The sequence below is a fragment of the Peromyscus maniculatus genome, chromosome 7, assembly GCF_049852395.1.
Source record: "Peromyscus maniculatus bairdii isolate BWxNUB_F1_BW_parent chromosome 7, HU_Pman_BW_mat_3.1, whole genome shotgun sequence".
In the NCBI taxonomy this organism is placed as follows: Eukaryota; Metazoa; Chordata; class Mammalia; order Rodentia; family Cricetidae; genus Peromyscus; species Peromyscus maniculatus.
This window is the reverse complement of record NC_134858.1, coordinates 116,776,463-116,801,361: the sequence shown is the minus strand read 5'-3', so window position 1 is coordinate 116,801,361 and position 24,899 is coordinate 116,776,463. Positions and strand designations below refer to the sequence as shown.

General features: G+C 49.9%; 1 protein-coding gene and 1 long non-coding RNA gene across 4 annotated transcripts in view; both read right to left on the bottom strand.

The window, feature by feature from the left end:
- The window catches only part of Dlec1 (DLEC1 cilia and flagella associated protein), a 52,970-nt gene extending 33,310 nt beyond the window's left edge, over positions 1-19,660 (bottom strand). For all 3 annotated transcript variants that reach the window (XM_042282042.2, XM_042282043.2, XM_076577325.1), the window contains exons 1-9: positions 19,195-19,660; positions 15,689-15,839; positions 8,525-8,635; positions 6,952-7,139; positions 6,603-6,823; positions 5,410-5,488; positions 3,578-3,665; positions 2,363-2,536; positions 1,395-1,531 (exon numbers count right to left, since the gene is read on the bottom strand). In XM_042282042.2, the coding sequence (XP_042137976.2) occupies positions 1,395-1,531; positions 2,363-2,536; positions 3,578-3,665; positions 5,410-5,488; positions 6,603-6,823; positions 6,952-7,139; positions 8,525-8,635; positions 15,689-15,839; positions 19,195-19,605 (1,560 nt within the window). In that variant the 5' untranslated portion in view covers positions 19,606-19,660. The remainder of the gene's footprint in view (positions 1-1,394; positions 1,532-2,362; positions 2,537-3,577; positions 3,666-5,409; positions 5,489-6,602; positions 6,824-6,951; positions 7,140-8,524; positions 8,636-15,688; positions 15,840-19,194) is intronic.
- A 4,229-nt stretch (positions 19,661-23,889) lies between these two features.
- On the bottom strand, positions 23,890-24,624 carry LOC121831031 (uncharacterized). Its single transcript, XR_006074438.2, has 3 exons — positions 24,496-24,624; positions 24,251-24,343; positions 23,890-24,028 (listed from the first exon to the last, which is right to left on the bottom strand). It is a non-coding gene; the product is annotated as an uncharacterized LOC121831031 (long non-coding RNA).
- Between the last annotated feature and the right edge of the window lie 275 nt (positions 24,625-24,899).

The window sequence follows — 24,899 nt, the reverse complement described above, 5'->3', positions numbered from 1 at the left end:
ACGATTTCAAAAACAAGAGGGTTGCACAATGGTGTGACAGAAATCGCAAAATCCAGTGCTCACTGCAAACTTCTCCAGATATTCATTTTGCTGTCTGGGGATTTTAAGGATCCTCCAAGTGTCCTGTGAGTGAGGAAATCATGACTCAGCCACCCTGAGGGTGTGTTCACTCCACCTTTGCCAGGCACCGGGCGAGGCTCTGGAGGTTAGGGGTAAGTCACTGACATCTGGGAAGCAATACTACCGCCAAGTGCTCGGGACATGAGATGTACAGGAAGGGCTTCCCGGAACACCGGGTTCTGCCTGTGGTGGCCACCGAGTCTGCCTCTGTCCCTGACTACCTCTGAGTGCTTCTGAGTGTCGAAGACACCTGTCAACTTGGTAACAGAATTGTGGATTTCACACAAAACCTTTGGGCTAGAGTCACAAACTGGTGCTTACAAGATCCTGCCCTGCAGCAGAGACGCCGGGAAGGGAGGTTTCTGGGTCTGCCTCATACTCCCAGGCCAGAAGGCACGGGGAAACCTACGCACTGTGACAGAAACTGCAGAGCACAGGTCATGTCGCCGGTGTCGGCTGGGGCTGCCTGGGCAGTGCAAAGATAACAGGACAGAGCTCTGCTCCCTGGTCCCACGAGGTCCCAGCAAAGAGCCCAGGGGTACAGGCACTCACACACAGTCTCCTGCTTTCAATGGCTGGTTCACACATATTGTGTGTACATATGTGTGTCTGTGTTCGTGTGTGTGGGTACACATGTACATGTGTACATGTGAAGGCCAGAGGGCAGCTTCAGACATTGTCCTCCAGCAATGCTGTCCACCTTGCTTTTGGGGACAGGGTCTCTCATTGGCCTGGAACTCACCGAGCAGGCTAAGCTGACTGGCCAGTGAGGGCCAGGCTCACTGTCTGCCTCACACCTTCAGGATTATGCCAGAGTGGCTTTTTTTATGTGAGTTTTGAGGATCAGACAGGTTCTTCCACTTCACCGTCTGAGCCATCTCCCCACCCCAAAACATTTTTAAGTACCGTGCTAAATAAATACCAGCAGAATTCAACCAAAGCCGCCTGCCTGTGCTCTCCCACACTGCTCCGACGTGCTATAATAAAGCTGAACTCAGAGAGACTGAATTACAAAACAAGAGGGAGGCTACACCTCACCCAGGATCGCGGATCGCGGGGGCGGGGGGGGGGGGGGCGGGGGGTGTGCTCGTAACCAGAGGCATAGCCCTGCCCTCGACACATTTGTTCTAGGGTCACGGCAGCAGGGTCTGCGGAACACAACACCCAACTTCTGTAAGTTTCTGGTCCCCGGTGTGATGCAGCAGCCTCCTCCATGGAGCTCATTTCCTTGGGTGGTTTGTTCTTTTCCCAGGAAGCGATCTATAGTCACTCACCCGGAAACTGGGCGGCGGCCAGCTCTTTTGGGGCATGATGCAGAATTTGCCAACGCTGAAGCCCACGTTTTTGCAGGCGAATCTGGTTATCTTCACTCCTCCAATGAGGCAGTGGCCACAGTCCAATACCGGTGACACTACAGCCGTGGGAAAAGGTTGCTCAGGGAGATGGCTCAGCAGATAAGGGTGTGTGCTGCCAAGCCTGAGGACCTGAGTTCAAGCCCCTGGACCGACATAGTGGAAGGAGGGAACCAGCTCCTATAAAGCTGTCCTCTGACAAGCACATGAGCACCATGGCACATGGGTCTCCCCGAACCCACACATGTAAGTATAATAAATAAATGTAATACAAATTTTAATTAAAAAAGGACAACATATCACTCTGAATGGACCCTGCTGTCGTCGTCGTCGTCGTTTTGGAGCTCAGAGCAGCCCACCACACTGAGAAGGAAGGGTAAGTAGGGTGGTATGCCATGACCACCAAGACCCTTGGGCTCTGTCCAGGGTGCTGCCAGGTCACATGCTCATAGTCTTGTAGGAGTAGACACTCCCTGTAGACTCCCCATCTGGGCCAGGAAGATCCAACATGGTCTTGGGCGTAGTGGAACAAATCAGGGAATGAGCTGAGTTCCAGCCGAAGGATCTCGTACCCGAGAGGGACCAGCAGAACCTGGCTTTTCTAAGGACGCCTCCCTGCCTCCCCAGCACCAGAGTCAACACCTACAGAGCTTTCCTCTGGGTGCCTGGAACCTTTCACCTTCCCCTGCTACCTCACAGAAGCAACCCCTGCAGACGGGAGAAGGCCTGCTGGTGTGGAAGCTGCTAGAAGGCTCCTTTCAGGACTCTGAAGCCTCTAACCAAGAGATACAGGACCTGTGCCCCTTCCAGGGAGTCCTAAGACACTGTCCGTCCTTACAGGGGCTTCCCAGCCCTAACCGAATCCCTCTGAAGGTGCAATGCATACTCACAGGTCAGCACTGGGGGTGGCCTCCGGGCCTGCAGGGGGATCACCAGTGTGTGGGCAGACTGGGTCTCAACCAAAATGAAATCATCAAAGTCCCCAAGACAGTCCGGAATGAACTGGACAACATACTGGCAGGTCATCCCAGGAGCCACCATTCCGCCTTTTCCTGGGAACATCCCTGTGGACCATGGAAGTGGCCAATGAGGATGAAGGACTAGCTGCCCACCGGGGCCTGGGCTGATCCTCCTCAGAAGTCGGAGTGTGTCTGTTTCTGCCCAATCACTTCCTAAGACTTGGGAGCCCGGCACAAGCCACAAGATTCATGAGGCCCCTCCATGAGGCCAGCAAGCAGGGAGCGATTCCCGAGAGAGGGGAGGCTCTTCTGTGGAACTGCCTGCGAGTTAGGCAGTGAGCTCCAGGGATGCTGCTTTTGGGACTGTCACTCACACCGGGAGGAAACTCTTGGTGACACAGCTGCCCTTTTGTCACCCACGAGTTCCTGGAAGTAACCCAGCAAGTTCACTGGTTCACCAAATTCGGCTTGGTGGAAGTGGTCACGTGACTCTGTCACTGGGGCCTTTCGGGGATGAAGAGATGTTAGCTCACATCTTCCCTGGCAAAGTCATGCAACAGACACCAACCACAGCTGGGCCAAGGCCGGTGGCAGAGCTGCCTGGGGCACGCAAGGGAGGTACTAAGCTAACAGTACCCAAGTGGGAGTGGGGTGGCCAACGTGAAATGCGTGGGTGGAGGCCATCTGCCTCTATGGCATAGGGATTTTCTCGCGGGCAGCAGAGAGCCCTTGAGATATTTTCTCACTCTTCACCTGGTCTGGCCTCAGATTTGTGTCCATCCTCTTCCCTAGGCCTTCCAAGTGCTGGGATTACAAGTGGGAGCCACCACACCTGACCAAGACCAGAGGCCTTGAGATGATGGGAGACTGGTTGGAGGGTTGCCATGGTGATGTAAGCAATGCAGAGTACCTGATCAAGGGTAGCTACAGTGTGAAGGGTGGAGAGTTGGCAGACCCAGTGCACTGAGCAGAGTGGACAGACAGACAGACAAGACTCTGGGACCCTGAGCCTGATGGACCCCAGGGACTGCGCAAGGAGGCGTGGACAGGTCCTGAGAGCCAGCTGGCCAGTCCTGGCCAGTCAGAGACCAGTGGCCAGTCCTGCGCATCGTTTTGAGGCAGTCTAGAATGCTGTACTGAACTTACCAAGCCCCAGAGCAAAGTACGGAGAGGACGGGGGGAGGACCCGCAGGTACCGGCTGGTGGCAGTGGTGTTCTGGAGAGCGATTACCATCTGTGCAAAGGCAAAGGTGGGGATCCTTTCAGCCACTCGACGGTGTGAGGTCGGGGCTGACTGACTGACTTCTGTGTGTGTGTGTGTGCGTGTGCGTGTGAGTGCGCATGTGCACACACACGCTTGTTTGGCAGTCACAGGACAACTTGTAAGAGTCAGTTCTCTCCTTCTCCCACGTGGCTTCTCTGACGGAACTCAGGCGAGCGCCTTTATCCACTGAGCCCTCTCACCTACCCAAATTCCAATGGTGTGGGAAGGAAGAGGCTTCTGAGAGAAATTAGCTTAACCACTGAAGTGGGGTGACAGGTACATGGGGGTTCGTTTTGCTCATCTCCTTACTTCCATTTGGGGACATTTCCATAGTAAAATTAAAATACAGAGCCAGGCACAGTGGCATACACTTGTATTCCCAGCACTTGAGAGGCCAAGGCCGAAGGATTGCCACAAGTTTCAGGCTAGCCTGGGCTATGTAGTGAGTTGGAGACTGGCATGGGTTACAGAGTAAGACCCTGTCTGAGGAAGGTTTTTAAAGTCATCCTTCCCCGGTTAAAATACAAAGTGAAAGGAAAACTGGAGTTGATGAAGCACGTTTTCTCGACATGTAAAGTGATAGCTGCAGCTGTCCTGACGGTCAGTGCCCAAGGGGCTTGTGATTGGCTGAGGAACCCAGCAGGGACCCCGATCTATGGTTAGGTCCCTTTATACGGAACAGCACAATATTTACACTGCTGTGGTGGCCGTCTCAAATGGCAGCCTGGCACAAGCTAGGGTCCCCTGGGAAGGGTCTCGGTGAGGGATTATTTAGATCCGGCGGAACTGTGGGCTGTCTTTATTGTGGATTGATGAAGGAGGACCTGGCCTGTTGGGTGGCACCATCCCCTAGGCAGGGGGTCCGGAACTACACAGGACAGGAGAGGCTGGGTGACAGCAGACGGGCAGGCTGCACCACCATGCCTCGCTGTTCACCCTGGGTGCTGAGGATCATGTTTGCACAGTGAGCGCTTTACCCCCGGAGTCATTCCCCACAAATCAGAAATCCATGTCTGTACCTCCACTACAATCCAGCAGCGTCAAATTCAATCTGGCCTTCCCTCTTTCCTCATTTATAAATGCTCGCAACTGTAGACATGTTATTCTTATTCATATATACATATAAATGCGTCTATTGTTCTTAGGACTTATTCTTTTAATTATGTGTATGTGTGCATGTGTCTGTGTGCAGGTGTGCACGTGTGAGTGTGGGCATCTGTGGAGGTCAGGGACACTGGGATCGTTACAGGCAGTTGTGGGCCACCTGAAGTGGAGTCTGGGATTCGATCTTAGGTCCTCTGCAAGAGCAGTAAGCGCTCTTGACTGCTGACCACCTCTCAGGCCCTGTTTCGTTCTTTAAGACAAGATCTCACGTACCCTAGTCTGGCATCTGATATCCTACGTAGCTGAGAGTAGCATGGGACTCCCCCCTCCACCTTCCCCTCCCCTCTCCCTCCCCCTCTCAAGCAGGGGGATGACAGGAGTTCACCGCCTCGCCCACTTTATGGTTCTTTTTTTTAAAGTCCTGTGTGCTAGAGACACTTAACGACGTGCTGTGTACACCTCCTTCCACACACTCCAGAGGAGACGTGGTGGACGGGAAAGACACCGACCGGCTGCTGAGGCTGGGCGACAGCCACATGGATGTGCATCAGTCTTTTCCCTACTTTTGTGTGTGGTTCAGAAACCCCATGACGTAAAGCAAGATTTCTACCTCATAAACTGGTCCAATCTCATAATCTGTGAAAAATCCAACTGACGGCTTAGCCAGAAACACAGGGGTATCTGCACAGCTGTGGGAGAGAAGAGGGAAGAAAGGCTGACCCAGGAAAGTGGTGACTGATCCATGTGATGGCACACTCCCACAGTCCCAGCTCTCGGGAGGGAGAGGCAGGACCACCAGAAGTTCAAGGCCAGCCTCCATTAGTCCACTTCCTCTCTCAAAAAACCAAAGGTAAAGAAATAAACTCATCCACGCCATCAAAGGCATTCATAATAGGCTGTTCCTCGGGTTTTCCGGTTGGTGTTTACTAAGCAGGTTATAAAATATTTTGGGGCTGAAGGGTTGGCTCAGCAGCTAAGAGCACCTACTGCTCTCGTAGTGGCTGCAAGCTTGGTTTCCTGTACCCACATCGTACCCACAGGCAGCTCACAACCACCTGAGAGGGTTAACTGGGGAGGAAGAGGATCGTGGTGAACGTGGGCAGTGTCAACCACAGGCCAGGGCCCTAAAACTGAATGAAAGGGGCGGGGGGACAGGAAGCCAGCTGAACAACCCCTTCCCCCATGTCTAGCGACCACAAAGTGAACTGTTCCGGTCCACCACATCCTCCTGGCCATGACGGACTGAACCCTCTGAACCCAGAGCCAAAATCAATCTTACCTTTCCCACATTGTTCTTGTTAGGTATTTTGTCATGGCCATGAAAAAAGCAACCAATACACTGTGGAAAGGTCACGTGACTATGGACTCCCCAGTCCCAGCTCATTCAGAAGCCCATTTATTTTTTTTATTTTTATTTTTTTTAGATTTATTCATTATGTATACAGTGCTCTGCCTGCATGTATGCCTGTCCACCAGAAGAGGGCACCAGATCTTCTTATAGATGATTGTGAGCCACCACGTGGTTGCTGGGAATTGAACTCAGGACCTCTAGAAGAGCAGCCAGTGCTCTTAACCTCTGAGCCATCTCTCCAGCACTATTTCTGACTCTTGATAGGTGAGAAAGCCACAACCCCAGGCCTCTGAGGGTCAAAGGCCATACCTGTGGGTCACCCTGAAGGCATGCTTTCCTCTGAGACACTACCTTGGCTTGCCAAAGTCTAGAGACCTCCTTAGACTGATCCAGAACCGTCCCTTCTCACTTTAAAGGGTCAGATTTCCTGGGATTCTCAGGGGAGAACACACCTCCATTCCGGCTCTGCACTCAGGGATCCTCCTCTTCTCGCTGGCTTCCTTGAAGAGACAATTAGAGACTTGCCTCCGTGTGGTGTGTTAGGCGGGAAAAATCGCGGGTTTTTCAGGAAATGATTCCGGTTCTCCATCCTGGCAAGCAGAAGCCTCTCCAGGCCCCTCTGTGGCACCCGTAAGTGTTTCATCCACTTCTTATTTTTTGGTGTGCTCGCCTCCTTTGAAGCACATGAAAGCGCAGTTAATAATAGGGAAGGGACAGCGAGCCGGACAGACTCCGTGTTCATCTGGAGTTCCCTCTGCCTACCTCCCTGCACCCACTGTCCCAACGAAATTCAGATCTAACCTTGACAGTGACTTTGGCCCTTTGTCTGGCCTTAGAAGTCGAGGTCCAGCTGTCTGTGGTGTGCTCAAACTCATCAAAATTGACAGGCTTCCTGCAGGACTCTTCAGCCAGCCTGTTCCGCTTTGCCTTTAGCATGAAGCGCCTCTCACAACTAAGAGTCAGTTTTAGAGCCCCAGGGGCGGAGGTGCCTATGGCACCGAGGAAACACACGTTAGCTATACCACAGCAAAGAAGTGGATGCTTTTAAGGTGATCAAATAAAATCAGAGCCGCAGTCAGGTCATGTTTTCTTCAAAGCTTTCACATTCACAGCACCAAATAGTGCTATTCAGTGTATGAGTTATTCTGGGACTTACTCCACGTATTTGGGACAGGGCTAGAGGTTAAAATGTTTCCATTTTCCAGAATGTTTAATCAGCAAAAACAAGTGGGCCATTGCTAAACACATACCCCAAGTGTGAGCAATTCTTTAAAAATCCTCATGTGAGGGATCAACACTTGTGTTAGTTTTCTGTGTCTCTAAGACCATGCTCCCAAGGCTGGATGGCGACTTCTGTCACTAGTAAGGATACAACGAACACCGGCCCAGCCCCATTTCATACAATGCCCAGGAAGCCTTCAAGGAGTGAGTGCCACCTTTATTTACCTGCCAGACAGTGAGCATCCGGCCATAACGCACTAAAGTGGTGCAGCCTCGCAGCAGCTGACTCTGCTGCTGTGTTCTGCCTTTCTCTGTGTGGTTCTCTCCTTCTCATCGCCACCCTCACTCAGATCCCAGGATCTGAATCTTCCCACCCCAAACAGGGACAGCTACAAAGCTCCAAAAAGATCACTGCAGGGTTCCAGTCCCCGGGGCTGCTGGGAGCTTGTCTTAAAGTTAAACAATGCTGATGCTCCTCACAAAGGACTCACAGCGACTCTAACAAAATCTACGTCCTTGTGTAAGTCTGCACACATTCCCACCTGTTCACTCTTGCCTTCCGATTAGAGGAAACTGGCCCAGCATCAGTCCCCCACTACACACACACACACACACACACACACACACACACACACACACACACACACACACACACACCTTTGTCTTCCCCTCCCCTGTTGTCCATCCCCTAGCCCATCCTTTCTATTCTCAATATTTGAAAAAGCTGTTTTTTTCCTGAGTGGGGACAACCTTGGTCCGCTCTGCCTGCCTCAGGAATCCAATCAATTGCTTCTCCAAGTCTTCAGCCCCTCCCTTTGCTGGTTCATTCAACTACATCTGAACATTTTTGGATTTCTAGGTGCTGGGCAGCTACCAACCGCATCCAATCCCATGTGGGGGAGATGTGACTTCTGCCTTGAAAGCATCAAGCTAGCGAAGAAAGGACAACCCACATGAAACCAGTCCAATCCACTAAACAACTCAAGAAAAGGAGGGCAAGCCAGTCACGAGGGAAAAGCAAGGATGGCCGAGGTGGGTCTGCTACTGAGGGGTGCCCTGCAGCTACTGAGGGGTGCCCTGCAGCTACTGAGGGATGCCCTGCAGCTACTGAGGGATGCCCCTGTACCCTACCATGGTGCTTGAAGACAGATACCTTTGGGCGCTGAGCAAAATGGCACAGGATCATTGTAGTAATCCTCTACACAGATTAAGCGATGTTTTTGCAGCAACTGGTTGTCTATGCACCACCTGAAGACTGTCTTCACTGCAGAGAAGAGAACAGGACAAAGGCTTTTAGGTCAGACCAGGGAGAAGCAGCTGAACCCAAACCTCTAGGCTCCGCGCCTCCACTTCCCAAGCAAAGTCTCAGAGCTGTGATGAAGTTGAGATTTAAGAAACTAATGATCAAAGCTTTCTCAGCCACTCAGTTTTGGTTAACAACTAGGCAAAGCTGTGCATGGGGTTACTGAGGTAAAGTACTATTATACACGGAGTCTGTGATGGCATAAGACAAAGTACGGTGGATGCAACGTCAGCCCCAGTCCTTCACCCTTCTGTGTATGTCTGCTCTTTGCAATGTCACTGGAGACAGTGGGATGTTGCTGGAGGGCTTCTCTCCAGGTTCCCCAAGCCCCGCAGTCCCACAATCCACATATAAAATAATCACTCAGACGCTTATATCACTTATAAACTGTATGGCCGTGGCAGGCTTCCCGCCAACTGCTCTTTCATCTCAAACTAACCCATTTTTATAAATCCATACCCTGCCACGTGGCTGGTGGCTTACCGGCATCCTCACAGGCTGCCTCTCCTCGCGGTGGCTGTAGTGTCTCTCCCCTCAGCCTTCCGCTTCCCAGAATTCTCCTCTCTCCTTGTCCCACCTACTTCCTGCCTCGTCACTGGCCACCAGTGTTTTATTTATATAGAACAATATCCACAGCACTTGTCCTTTTTTCTTTTTTTTTTTTTTAAAAAAGGAAGGTTTTAACTTTAACATGGTAAAATTATATATAACAAAACAATTACCGAGGAAGAATTATAGTTACAATATTAAAGAAGATGTCCTATCTATCATATATTTGTGAGTTTAAGGTTTTATATCTAATTTATCTTTTATCATAACTGAGGAAATTACAACTATCTAGTTTTCAACCACATCAAAGACCTGAGAAGGAACATAATGGTACCTGAGAAATGATAGATGGATGCAAGCAACTTTCGGGAATCTTGCAAGAGTAGACCAAGACAGCTGGCAGCCTGGACAGTCACCTAATGTTTTTCAGCATTGTTGGTGCATTCAAATTGGCTACAGGCCTAGAGTATCTGACAGACCATTTTCAGAAGCAGGAATTTTGAGAGACCATCTTACCCTGTCTTGGCAGAGTACGGTGGTCGCTTTCCTTGTATCCCACTTGTCCAGGATGGACAGCATTGCATTTGTACTGTCAGCCATCAAGGCAAGGGCAGTTCTTTGCCCAGTAGGCCATTTTGTGCCAAAAAGACAAACTTCCAAATAGAAATGTCTTAGAAGCCCAACATTCTCTCGGGATCAATTGGTGCAGCCAGGAACAATTGTGTCTCACATCAACAGAATTTTAAGTTATTTAAATGCCATATTCTCTAGGTCTATGAAGTGTTTGAAGATTACCTATCTATCTGAAATATATCTATGTATACCTAGAAAACTGACATGGCTACAGATATGATTATCATAGATGACTAATTATTAATCTATTTTTTAATTATCCATTACAATTTTAAATGAGTTACATAAACATAATACCTCAAACAAGAATAGAAATATATATATACACAGTATAACAATATTAACTTCAAGTTTGTATCAATAAACTAAAATCCATACCAATGTAAAACATTTTAAACATAAACTAAAATCTATACCAATGTAAAACATTTTAAACAAGTTGTTCTTTAAAAGTAGGTTAATTAATCTATCCTTTTATCTTATCATCTCTATATCCTCCTATATATCTATATTATATCCCCTTTTCTTTTTTAGAAAGAGATCACATTTATAATCAATCTGTTTTAAATAAAAATATTGGTTTTCTCTGTCCCACACCAGAGGGCTCTTCTGATTTGGGACACAAGAATTGCCTAACCATTTTTTTTTTTTTAAAGCAATATGTCTGGGTTTAGAGGGGGAGTGAGCCAATTCCACCTCTAAAGCCAGCTTGGTATATTTGGGAATTTGGGCGTAGCATCTCTTACTACTTCCTGTTGGAGGGGGGCGCTGTATCTTATGGGGATGCAAAGAAAATTTTAGACCTATGGGGTAGTCCGTGAGGCTGTATTGTTCGAACCAGTTGCCTTGAAACCGCTCTGGATGCTGGATCATCTGGGCCATGGTGTCATCGGAGACCTTTCAGGGGGTCTTGGCTGTTGAAACCTGATGTATCTTAATCTGGAACAAATCCATAGCCTCTGGCTTTCTGTGGAAACAAAAGCAGAACCTCTTTTCCAAAGCAACATATCCTTAAATCCAAATTTTGAAGTCAAGGTACCTTTAAAATATACATTTTGGCATAACTGAACAGCTTTTGCAATCAAATGTTTTTCTTCAGTTACAAATATCAAAGACAACATAATCCAGATTCTCTGTGTGGTAGCCATCGTTAAGTGGCTTATTTTTTATATTACCTTGAGCCTTGAGCCTATTGCTTTAAACTGTACCATTCTAAGACTGAAACTGCGCTGTGGCTGCTGGCTCCACCCACTTTAGCTGCCCAACATGGCAGTGGTACATTTTGTGCCAGCTCTGGGAGTCATCAAGTCTCAGAAATAGTGGGTCTAAGCTTTTATCAAAGCAGCGTGTAGCCCAGAAACCTCTTTTTTTTTTTTTTTTTTTTAAATACTAGTAAAGACTAAATCTACCACACAGCTTAATGTGCCGCTGGCAGACACCTCATTTTCGCCATACTGCGGGTCAAACGCACACGCCAGGAACCCGCCAGTGTTCAAACCCGCGTTTTGCGCCGTCTAGCTGCTCATATGAGACAAGAAACAGGAACCTGGTTTTGGCTCTGTTTAGAATTAGTTATTAAATATTTTCAGATTTAAGGTGGAAACTCGAGCCGTTGGGCTCGAGCCGTTGGTCTTTGATGGGATTGAAGACTAGCAGTTATAGTTACAACTTAGTATATATAATATCTTAGATAGAACATATTAAGTATTAGATTCAGGTTCTTTATGATAGGACACCTTTGAATGATCTTTATAACATGCCGTTTACCTATGCTCTATACTTCTCTGGATTTTAGAATGTGTTTCTTGCTTGATATTGTTTGCATTGGTTGTAGTTACATCTTATCTAGGTCATTATCCCTCATTATTTCTGGACAATATTTGATAACCATTCCTTTGTATATAGTCTTGTATTAGTTTAGAACCTTCTTATTTAGACAAAAAGGGGGAGATGTAGTGGGTAGTCATTCCAGCTTGGATCTGGAAGCTCCAACCCCCATTGAGACTCTGGCAACTGTCACGCCTACGAGGCGGGGCGAGGGGAGGTGCTGGAAACCTGAGAGCTGGATGGGCAAGCGCTCGCTCGGGGCGCGCTCTCTGCGCCTGGACCCTGGATGGTGGAGATTGATTGTGCAGAGCTCCAGAGAACACCGCTGGATTGCTAGACGCCTTCCCCAGACCCCCGCGACCTATCCATTCTTTCATTTGTAAGTCATCCACTAAATAAATCTTCCTTTTAACTACGTGGAGTGGCCTTTATAATATTCCCCAATAGTGGGACCAATGGCCACAGTCTCGGCCAGGTGTTTCCGGGTTCGTGGAAAAGCACACATGAAGAGCAAAGCATCAGGAAGTTTTATTTAAAGAGACAATACAGGACACACACTATGAAGGCGACTTGAGCTAGAGTGTCCAAGGGGCTTCTTTTTATGAAGTCCAAGAGGAAGAGTTGGTGGCTCGGGGGTGTTCTGTGAGTGGGTCTGGTTTTGTTGATAGACTTGGATTACACAAGATTTTCTTTATTGTGCATGTCCTTTCTCATGATGTATCTGATTTTAAGCATACGTATGCCCAATTATGCATATGCATAAGACAGTCCATTCACCTCTAAGTTCTTGGACATGTTCCAAGACATACATGGCAACAGGGAATTATTGCTGTGGGGACAATTTATTGCATTGTCTGAAGTGGGATGTACATGCAGCTTGAAGAAGGTGGGGGTCTCAGGTTGTTCATTGTTAGGAAAGCAGTGTGTGCTTATGGCTTAAGCAGTGAGCAAGAGTTCCACGTTGCTAGGCCTTCCCTACGCTTCTTGCCTCAACAGAATGCTCTTCTTCACCTTTGGCTTTGTGGTGGTAAGGGTTTGAGATGTGCTTGCACAGTGAGCTCTGGCCGCCAAAGAGAAGGGCTTCTTTGTCCCTTCATCTCAGACGCCAGCATAAAAGCTACGTGGAGAACAGCTGAGCCCAATCTACAGCAAGCAATAAATACAGCGTCAGCTAACTGACCGAGTGACCTATCAGAGAAAGTCATTAAGGGAGTGGAAGTTAGTGTCTGTGGATGATGAGCCAAGAAATAACAGTAAACACACACATAGTGAACACACACATATATATAAATTATGACACTAGTGTCTAGAAGCATTAACTAGAAATGGATGGTAAGTATGTGAGGGAGATGTGACCTCACTCTGGGAGATGCGAGAAGGGCTTTGTTAAAATGGACTTGGGCTGTATTTGGATTACATTTGTTTGTTATTGTGTGCTGGAGGGGTGCATGGGGGCGCCACAGTGCATGTGTGGAGGTCAGAGGACAAGTGCCAGGAGTCAGGTGATCTCCTTTGTCACACAGGCCCCGAGGACCGAACTCTAGTTGTGAGGCTTGGCAGCAGGACCCTTACCCACTGAGCCATCTTGTCAGATTTGTACACTCGAGTAATTAGAAATTGGCACCCAAACTGAGAAGGCCGGACAGTTTCCATGTCCCTTTGCTCCTGTGCATGTGAAGTTTTCCCCAATACTGGCATCCTCCACAGAACAGCCCACTTGCCTACACTGACGTCGCCACCACACAAAGTCCATGTCTTAAGGCGGAATTTACCGTTCCTGCTAGTCTGTGTTTAAACAAGTCTATAGTGCTAGGTAGGGGTGGAGCCTCTTCTGCTGTGTTAGAAGTTCCTTTAGGGGTTGGGGATGCAAATCAGTTGGTAGAGTAATTGCCTGGCACACATAAAGCCTTGGGGGCCAATCCCTAGCACCCAGTGATGAAGGAATTCCTGCTTCTGCCCTCATAGGTGCTGACAAAGATCCCGAGGTTTGGCCTGAAGTAAACCATCAGAGCCTGAAGCAGAAGCCACTCCCAGCACAGCAGATGGAAAGGGCTGAGACCTGGGTATTACAGGCTGAGGCAGAAGAGGCCGGGGGAAGCAGAAGTTTCTCAATAAGTCATCTGAAGGCAACTCCAAAACGGAGAGCCAGGGCTGGCGCCAGGGCGTGGCTAAGGGAACTCGCGGCTCCTGCAGAGGGTTGCACATGTTGGCTCACAAACCACCTGAAACTCCAGCTGCTGGCCTCTCTGCTGGCCTCTGAGGGCACCTGCACTCGTGTGCATATACCCATACAGACACACATGCATTAATATTTAAAAATCAATCAAGAAGTAAACAACAATTAAAAAAGAACTGACAGCCAGCAAATCACCTACAAGTTCTTACTTGCTTTTTTTGTTTGAGTGCTTTTGTTTTTTCAAGACAGGGTTTCTTTGTGTAGCTTTGGCTATCCTGGAATCCGTAGACCAGGCTGGCCTTGAACTCACAGAGATCCATCTGCCCGTCCCTGCCTCCCAAGTGCTGGGATAAAAGGTCTGTGCCATCATTGCCCAGAAAGCTACTACTTCTGGAGGCTTGCCTTCCAGAACTCCCCAGGGCATTTTCTGATGGGTTCGGGACCACGGAGAAGGTGCACTTTGAAAGTGAAGCCCCTGACCCCCCCCACCCCACCCTCCCCCCACCCTGGCAGGAGAGACTTTGGCGGGGATAACAGCAGTGCCAAGTGAGCCCAATCCACCTAATTCTCACGGACTTTGGTGATGGCCACGTGACAGAGAAGGGTCTTCTCCTTTTCTCCCTCCCTTTCGTCCTCTCAGGGGCAGGAGGTCAGAGTGGGTTCTCTGTTGCTTTGTTCTTTGTGTTGGCATATAAAATAACGGACTTCTTTATATTTTTACACACTTATCATTGTACATCTTCTTCAAAGCAGTTTTAAAATAGATTTTAAGTGTGTGTGTGTGTGTGTGTGTGTGTGTGTGTGCGTGTGTGTGCGCGCGCGCGTGTGCCCTCACCAAGGCAGTTTGTCTATCAGATCTTTGAAGAGTCTCTTTCCATATCAGACCTGGACCTGTAAAAAACCTTTCTCACTGGCCCTGATGATGGCCTTCTTTCTGGGAAGTCTGGACTTCCTTCACTGACCCCATGCCTACTGAGCACGGCTCTGCAAGTGGCTGGTTGTTCCGATCTCCAAAAGCTAGTGTGGACCAGTGGCCAGCGAGGACAAGAATGAGCACATAAGCTGTCCTGTAGAGTCCTGACCTTTCTCGAGCTTTCTGGAGAAGGGAAAGGTTCGTCAGCTCGATAACTCAGTACAGTTGTATCAGTGGATAGAGAAAGGCTGCTTCGTGCCTGAAGTAACAAAAGCAGGAGGAGGATTTCTCCGTCACCAAGAACTAAATGGGGAAAGACGTCCTGGGGTGACTGCCCTACCCTGAGATGCAGGGACCAGACGGATGTCTGTAACGATGGTCTAGGGTTTTTCTTTTCTTTTTTCTTTCATTTTTTTTCCTTTACCACTTTTGAAATGAAGGAAAACACATTACCAGCCGAAGGATAAGAAACCAGAGCAGATGATCCCGACTGGGCTCCTGTGGTGGTACACAACTGTAATCTCAGCACTTGGGAGGTGGAGACAGGCAAATTCCTGGGGCTCACTAGCTAGCCAGCCCAGCCTACCTGGAGAGCTTGGCATGAAAGGTCAGAGGAGAGGAGGCCATGGTGGGGTCACCAGTGGAATCTAAGTGGGCCCTGTGGGTCAGGAACCAGTGTCACACCCATGCCAATTCCTGGCTTGGAGGGTTAAATGCTGGCCAAGTGGAGCGCCGCTCTTTTGGAGAGACCAAACACACCGGAGTGGTTTGTGCTGATTGACTGTCATGTCTGCAACTTTCTCCCAATGTTCAGAGAGGAGTGGCCAGTGGAGCAGATGTGGTTCAGCACCAACAGCTGGGCAGCACCAACAGCTGGGTCAGCAGAGGCTGGCAGATGGGCACACTTCACACCTACCTGGGGGCAGCTTGACAGGGGTCTCCAGGACATCTAGTCTGGCCTCTTTGGTGGCATGCTCTGTTTCTGCAAGATCTCGTGCACGGGCCTGGACGATATGTTTCTCCAACTTGGTAACTTCATCCAGACGCTGTTTATAGATCGCTCGAACCTGGCGAGTGGGCATTCAAATGCACAGAAATCTGATCAAAGCCCACGTCTTGGCACTACCCTAGGACCTTCCACATCAGGACTTTCAGCCAAGCACAGGACAGCTACACAGCTGTCGAAACTCTCTGGTCCGAGGTCAACAGAAGGGAACGGCATTTCATAGGATGGTCAGTAAGAGTCAAGCTTGGCTCTGTGTCCTGGTTTCACAGCAAAGAGAGCCGCCACCCATACTGTGAAATGCAAACCCATTTTGGTACACCAAAGTGAGGCTACCCAAATCTCCATTCAGGAGAGGCCCTGCTGGCTAGCTCCATCACACCTGGTCGGGGACAGCCTCCAGCTGTTGGCCTCTTTGGTCTATTTAAGCCATTGGAAAGGACTCACCTGAGGTGGCATCTTTTTTGTAGCCTCCACATCTAACATACATAAAGCCATGGCTATTTGGATCCTAAGAGGAACATGGTCAGGTGATATGCTACTCAGAAAAAGTTGCTGCGTTCTTTGGATGGGGGCGAGAGGCTGCAGAGAAGGCTCTGCTGTTAGCAGCTGACCTTCCAGAAGACCCGAGTTCAGTTCCCAGTGCCCACACCAGTCAGCTCAACCACCTGTCACTCCAGTTCCAAGGGAATCCACCACGCTCTTCTGCCCCTTCCCCACACATGTTAAAACACACAGACACACATCTATGCACATACACATATATAAAAAACAAAACATTTTTAAATGCTATCTGTGTTTACATGTGTGTGCATGCATGCATATGCAGAGGCCAAAGGGAGACATTGGGTGTTCTGTTTTATCATCTCCACCATATTCTCTTGAGACAGGTTCTCTCTCTGAACTTGGAAGCAGGCTTGATGGCCATTCCCAGCGATCCCCCTACGTTGGCCCTAGACAGTGTTGGAGTTACAGGCAGGCATGGCCACGCCCAGTGTTTTATGTGGGTGCTGGGACCTGAATTTGTGCTGTAAGCTCTCTCACCCACTGAACCTTCTCAACCTACTGAATTTTCCAAGTTACTGGTTCACCTTCTGTGACTTAACCCTGTTTTATTTTAAAACCCTACCAAACCCCAAGCTCTGCCGCAGCATCTTCATTGAGAGTCCATCCTGGTTGCCCCAGCATACGCTTCAGCTTCCAGACTAGTTAGATCGACAAGCCAATCAGCCAAGCTTCTTACCCGTATTCTTGAGACTGGAAGCAAAGTATTCATGGGGCGGGGACAGTATGACAGTAGCGTGTGGGGAGAGCATGCCTCAGAGCTTCTCTGGAACTCACGCACACCTATGGAGTCACTCTTATCTGTCTGTCTGTTGGGGATGCACATGTGCTGTTGGGAGCTTATGACAGATGCCGGAGGACAGCTTAGGGAAGGCAGCTCTCCCCTTGTCCAGGTGGATCCTGGGGAAGGAAACTCAGGTCGTCAGGGGAGGCAGCAAAGGTCTCAACCCTCAGATTCACCTCCCCAGTCTAGCCATTCCTTGAACGTAGATGAATGGGTATACAATGGAGGCCAGGAGGTGGTGGTTCAGTCTTCCTGTGGTTAGGAAGCCTCTGAGAAAGCAGAAGCTAGGGCAGACTTGAACATAAAGTACTGTGCTTAAGTCTGGTGTCCCATTACTCAGACGGCCCAGAAGGCCCTCGCCCTAATTCTTGGATGTAAGAGTCAGGATCCTACCCGAAGGCATCTGTTAATGATTCTCTAGGACTGACTCACTTAATCCTCAGAACAACCGACAGAGTAGATTTTGTTATTATTATTGTTGTCATCATCATTTTTTAAAGTTTTTTTTTTTGTTTTTGTTTTTGTTTGTTTGTCTTACTGTGTAGCCCTAGATAGGCACTGGAACTCACTCTGTAGCCAGGCTGACTTTGAACTCTCAGAGGTCCACTTGCTCTGCCTCCCAAGTGCTGGGATTAAAGGTGTGCCCCACCATTCCTAACACTGCCCTCCTCTCCTCTTGCCGATGAAAAGCACCACGGCACACAGAAGTAAAAAAAAAAAATGCATAACATCACACAGGCCGTATGTGGTGGAGGCAGGTTCAAGCCGAAGGATGTATTCAGTACAGTATTTCTGTAGCTAGAACTGGGGAAGACCAACAAGACTGTGTGGAGACCTCAGATCAAGAGAGCCAGTGCTTCCAACAATCAGATTAGTGTTCGTCTCTGTGGGTAGAGACGCTCCTTTTCACGGTAGTAACTGCAGAGCTCCTAACAATCTTAGGACTGCCGGGCAGTGGTGGCGCACGCCTTTAATCCCAGCGCTCAGGAGGCAGAGCCAGGTGGATCTCTGTGAGTTCGAGGCCAGCCTGGGCTGCATAGTGAGTTCCAGGAGAGGTGCAAAACTACACAGAGAAACCCTGTCTTGAAAAACAAACAGAAACAAAACAAACAAAAATCTCAGAACTGAGACTAAGGGCCTGCTGAATCTCACGTCATCAGTGGGAGCTCTGTGTTCCTCCTTCCCTCCCTCCAAGGCTCAGGGAAGCTCACCAACAACAGAGGAAGCGTGGAGGGAGGTGGGCCGACCTGGCACTGCAGTCCTATCTCACTCTGCTATGATTACCTGCCCGAGACAGAGTCCGTCAATATCCTGCCACTGGGGGAGAGGGGCGTAATACTGGGGGGTCACAGCTTAACAGCAATACTTCTACTGCTGAGCCATCTTATCAGCTGCTCTATTTTCTTTTTAAGTTTTGTCTGTTGTTTGTTCACATTGCTGGGGGTTGAGGCTTTACCCTTGCCAGGCAAGCACCCTACCACTGAGAGGTATGCCACTCGTGATGAATTCAGGGCTACCGAATCCTCACTGCCTAGGAATGAGTACCGCACATAGTAGGTAGTTAATAAATGTGTTAGACAGGACACGAATGGAGCTAGGGGCACGTCGTGTAAGGGACAAGTGAAGGACAGGAGTGGAGAAGAAAAAGAAAGGACCCAGAGGCTGGTGTAGGGAGAGTTGGGAAGGGAGTCCTCAACAGGGAGCCGGCAAAGGCAGGCTCGTCAGGGAGGACCCAGGCCAGCCGTTTGGCTGCCCAGTGCAGAAAAGGAAACCACGTTGCCGACCCAGAGATCTGAAAACGTGGGCAAGAATGCCTCAGCCATGATTGTGGTTAGCGATAGTCACCCCCAGGGAGGAGGGTGACTGGGTTTCATCACCCACAAGGAACAAACTATTGAGCAGTCCGCTCCAGTCGTTTCATTTGTATTTGCAACATAGAACGTGTATGTGTGCAGAGAAAGGCGCTGGAGATGTCATTTACATGCGTACATGTAAAGTTTGGATAGCGTCCTTCACTTCGGCGCGGCTGCATCCTGTGCACATCCCGGGAGAGTCCGCACCCGCTATATACCTGCTGCAGCTGGTCCAAGAACTCCTCGTGGCGCGAATCCTCACTGCCGCGGGCCTTGATCAAGCTGTCACTCAAGTCCTCTCCGATCACCTGGGCGGTGTACAAGTTTCGGAAGACGCGGGCAAGCAGATGTGAGATGTCCTGCGTGCGCAGCGAGGCGGGGCGCAGACGCAGCAACTGTGGCTCCGGGAGCGGCGGGAGCGCTTGGAATCCAGCGCGGAGGGACCTCGTGGGGAAGCCGTACTGGCAACCATCGCTGAAGCCGAGCGAGGACCGCAAGGAAGACTTCATGATGCGCCAGCTGTTGACCCTGGAGTTTTCCCGGGGCGGCGTGGACGTCCCCTCGGTCTCTAGGGACATATTGGCCTGGGAAACTGAGGATTGCGCTTCGTCCCTGCTCCCGGACTCCATGGCAACGAAGACGCTGCAGACTCCGCTCCGACTTCTGCTTCCGGCTCCGCCCCTTCCGTCTAGTTTTTTTCTTTAGTAGAACGTCATCCCTGTCGTCATCAGAAAGGCTTACATTTCTAACGTCTAGCTAGGTGGTCTAGATGGGCCTCAAACTCACCATCCTTCCGCCTCCTCCTCAGCCTCCCGAGTGCTGGATACAGGTGTGCGCTGCTGTACCAACTAGCATCACTTTTGCTTTTTTCTTGGTAAAGATGTATTTTTATTTTGTGTGTCTCTCTGTGTGTATGTGCACACGAGTGCCGTTGCCCATGGAGGCCAGAAGAGGGCGTCAGATCACCGGGAGCTGGAGTGATAGGCAATTGTGATACTCTTGACATGGGTTCATGTGCTCTTAAAGGCTGGGCCGCTTCTTCAGCCCCAGCACCACCTTTCTTACAGGTGAGCTTATTATGAAGTTTAACGGACAGTCCGACTGCAAAGCCTTGTCAGGGTCTCACTCTGAAGCTCAAGCCATCTTGGAGGTCACTAAGAAACCTGAGCTGTGGCCTTCCAGGAATCCTCTGTCTTCACTGCCAGGCTAGGGCTGTTGAGGTCTAAAGGACCAGCCAGCTACCAGGTACAGACGGCCACTGTTGTGTGAGCCAGTCTAATAACTTCCTTTGTAATCTGTACTCATTCTACTAATGTTGTTCCTTTAGAGAACCCCAAACAATACAAGTCATGATGTCTAGCTGGGCATCATGGCGCACACCTCTAATCCCAGCGCTCAGGGTGCAGAGGCAGATGGATCTCTGTGACTTTGAGGCCAACTTGCTCTACATAGCAAGTTCCATGTCAGGGAGGATTGCATAGTGAGACCCTGTCTCAAAATAAACAAACAAAAACAAACAAAGATTAAGGTGTATTTGTGTATGGGTGTTTTGCGTACATGTATGCATGTTCCTACACTGTCACTTCTGTACCTCCAGATACATTGCTTAACACAGGTACCAAAAGAATCACCTTCTATTCAGGTGTGAGTGTGCTTGCCTTACAGCCCCAAACCCACCTCCTGAATTGAGTCCCAGGATGTTCACCCACAAACCGGAGCCGTTTCTGCTGCTCTTTGTCTGTCCCTCATCTGTCCTTTGGGTAGAAAGGTCTCTTAAAGAACAGATGAGGGTAGGAAAAGCCGAGTGCGTGTGTTAAAGTGTGCACTGGAAAGGACCAGCTCTGGCTGCCTCCCTTCTACACTCGTCCCTGCAGGCAAAGAGCTCACCCAGCCAGGCGAGATGTTCATGCCTACCCTCCAGACACCTGGGACCCTGCAGTATTTGCTCAAATAGCCAAGTCTATCTCCAGGACCGCAGTAGGCCTCTTTAACTGCCTACTCTAGTGTCGTCTGGTATGTGCAGGAGGGGTGGCCTGTGAGCAGAAGGAACATGAACAAATAGACCATCTCTCCAGTTTTCTGCACACATCCAGGGTCCCGACGGTGCAGGCAAGAGAGGAGCAGAGAGGTAGTGGAGGGTGTGTGGCCCTGTTGTAAAGGGTGGGTCTCCCAGAATGGGCGGCCCTGTCATTGGCAGCCGCCCACTGTGGAAGCTCCCGGGTGTCCTTCCCTGACAGACAGGAGGGCAGGACCACTGATTCTTGCCATGATCTTTCTCCACTCTGTCCAGATGTCCTTAGAGAAAGTCACAGGGAGTTCTTAGCATGCTCCGTCTTACTGTTTGCTCAGCTGCCCTGTCCTAGGTGATGTCTCTCACAGTGTCTAGTCCCTCTGGTGGCAAAGACCACTCCAGTCCTCATGTGTGTGGCTCTACCACACTCCTTACCCTTGTCTGTCCCTCCGGCTTCCCTTGCTTTCCTCCTTCCTCGTCAGCCCCTCTTTGGTGAGCCTGGCTGAACTCCACCCACTCCTGATCCTGCCGCGCATAGCATTCAGTTTCTGTTCAGTTTCTGAATAAGTCCAGTCACCTCCCCAAGGGGACTCCCTGGGCACAAAGGGAATTCCTGGTGAGCCTCTCTTCACTTCAGTCCCTCCTGCAGCCGGCTGTTTGTCGTTATCTATCTCTTGGTTCCACACACCTTCTTTTACTTATTTTTTTTTACTTTCATATGTCAAACACTTCTATTATCATGATTCACAAAAACAAAACCTCAAACAGTACACACACACACACACACACACACACACACACACACACACACACACAAATGCTTGGCCTAGTGGCATAGGCCTGTCATCCCAGCTACTTAGGAAACTGAGGCAGGAGGATTGCAAATTCAATGTCTGCTTATGCTACAGAGAGAGCCCAAGTCAGCCTGGGCGACTTAGCAAGATCCTGTCTCAAAATAACAAGTGAAAGATGTCGGGGGTGCAGTTGAGTGGGAGAGTGCTGACCTAGCACTCACAGGGCCCCAGGTTCGATCCCCAGGACTGAAGATAAACTAACAGATTTAATAAAAGTATCCTCAGCTCTTTTCTCCAAACTGATTAGAGTACTACCATTTTGTTATAGCTATTTTTTCCTTCTTATACTGGAAACACTGATATCTGTACAGTAAGTATGACTCAAATGAGGGATTTCTTCCAGAGAAGCTGGAAGCGCTTGCAAGGCCAAAATGCTTCAGACCCTGTCACCTCTCCGTTTACTCCTCCATCATACACGCTCTTACCTCCAGCCACACTGTCATGCGTTTCTCCAACATACCACTCGCCCATCCTAGAGCCTGGCCCCTCTGCTGGAGCCAGTGGCCCCAGGCATCCCTGCGCACCCCACACTCCCACTTCCTGGAGTCTGCTAAGAGCCACCTTCTCCGTACCAGCCAGCCCTACCAACCCTGCCTCTCCCCAGTTCACCTCCTCATCACCACACTCTTCAGGGTTCGCTTCTTGAGTTTGTTACAGTAGCTCTTTTCTTTCCATTAGAATGTAAGCTCTATGGCAGCAGGAGGTTTGTGATGTATTTTGAACACTGATGACTCCCAAGTTTCTATGCGCTCAGTAGATGATAGGTCTTTAATAAGTATTTATTGAAAAAATAGAACAGTTTTCAAACAGGGGTCTCAGTGCCTTCTTTAGATTGGACACTCCTCTCTCCAGCTCAGGTGGACCGTGTCCCTCTGTCCTGTGACTTTTTCTGGGGAGACACAAACAACCTTCTATTCACTCCAGATAGGGCTGGAGTAGGTGGAGGTGAGCAGTGAGTGTCCACATTAAAGTCAACTCAGTTCATTCCCCATGGATGCTAATAAACATAATCACAGAAAAGGAACTCTCAATTGCCAGGCATGGTGGCACACCCCTTTAATACCAGCCCTCGGGAGGCAGAGGCAAGCAGATCTCTGTGAGTTCTGGGCCAGCCAGGTCTAAAAAGCGAGTTCCAGGACAACCAGGGCTACACAGAGAAACCCTGTCTTGTAAAAAAGAAAAGAAAAGAAAGAAACTCTCAAGAACCCTGTGCTGTCCTGTGATTACCAGGAGGGCTGCAACCTTGTAGCTCACACTGGCATCTGGATCCCTGCATCCCATGACTGACATCAGCCCAGTGTGGTCTGAAGACCCTTCCTTGCTATATCTGCCTCTTTCTTGGACAGGCGACCTTCCCATTTCCTGTCGATGCAACTGGACCTGGTTCAGGACCTTCTGCATGGAACCCAGGTGAAAGTTCACTGTTTTCACAAACATCAGGGGCATGCCCTTTGACCAAGAGCCTCCGTGGCTACCAGCATATGTTAGAGAAGCCATATAGAGAATGGCTGTGGGCAAATGATTTCTGGCTCAGATGCCTTGGTAGGCAAGTATTGGTGCCACATGCTGGACAGCTGTTACTTCTGTTCATCCCAGAGCCCATGGCTACTCCCAGCTGTAGAGAGGCAAAGCGATTTGCTCAGATTCTCACATCAGGAAACTGCAGAGCCAAGGTTTAAAGGGCCCCTTCACCCTGAAACTGGGGACTTGGGTTCTAACCTTGGGAGGGGACTGAATGAACCTCATTGGCCTCTTGGTTTGAGTTTCATGGGGGAGGGACTGAGCAAGGCCAGCCCCAGAGCCTGACCATCCTGAAATTTAGCATTCTTGTGTTGATAGTGCACACACTGCCCATACCACCTCCGGAACAAGGCCTGGTGTGGGAGACAGCAGTGACCCTTGGCAGCATCTGCTCTAATGCTGGACCTCCTTCACCTGCCCACAGTCACCTCAGAAGCCCCTCCCCCACACCCACCTTTGCACAGACACTTGGCCCTGGGACAGCCAGGGGCTGGGGGAGGGGCCATGCCTGGAACTCTGCCTAAACAGGACAGATCTCAGCCGCTTTGTGCTCCAGAGTAAGCCTGCCACTGAGTCCTATGAGTCATCAGGGTTTCAGGATGTTTTGTGAAGGTTCTGGGTAGGGTAATGAGGCATCTGGGCAGGACGAGGTTCCCACGGCTGCCCCTAGAAGTTGAGGGTAGAGAGACCTAGTCCAGTCACTTTGTATTCGCTGTGCCTTACCTGTCCCAGCCTCCCGCCCCCTCCACCACCAGATAGACAGTCACCCGACAAACAATACTTATAACTAGTTGCACAGAGCAAAGGCCCTCTCACCCTGTGAGAGAGGAAGAAGAAAAAGGAGAATGCCGTGCTACAGGTCACCACTTGGAGCAGGGCGTGGCATACCTCATTTCTGGCAGAACCTGGCTGCTTGGCCAGCTCTGAGTCAGCATGCCCCTTCTGTTTGGCAACCCCAGGCCAGGGAGGGGACGTGAGCGCCTATGTGTGCAACGGAAGCCAGAAAAAGGCCTGTTTCAAGTGAGTTTGGAGTATGCAAAGGGTAAACCTTCTGTAAACCCCACCGTGGCCATTTGCGGTAGAGGGAGGGCCCTGGTGCTGGATAACGCCCTGGCTTGGAGCCCAGAACTCACAGACAGGGATGACAAGAAGTAGAAATGATGCTGGAGATGAAGCCATGCCAACTGCTGGTGTCGGGACTTCTTGGTCTCAGGTTGGCGAGAGGAGCTGGCCTGTGGAGTCCTGACTCACTGATGAGAGGACCTGGCAGGATCGGAGATCTAGGTGGGAGGCTCCGAGGCTCAGGAAGGACCTGGAGAGTAGGACTCGGGAGAGAAGGGAATTTCTCATCTTTCTCCCTCCCAGGCTCTGTCTACGTGGAGCCTTGATCATCTCTGGTGTAATACAGCCCCAGCTTGTGGAAAGGGGGGGCCTTCCTAGGGCATCAGGACGAGGGTGAGCGCCAAAGAGCCAGCCCCACACTGTGGGGTGGGGGTACATGAGGTGGCTCTCTAAAGCCCAACTTCAACACTCAGAA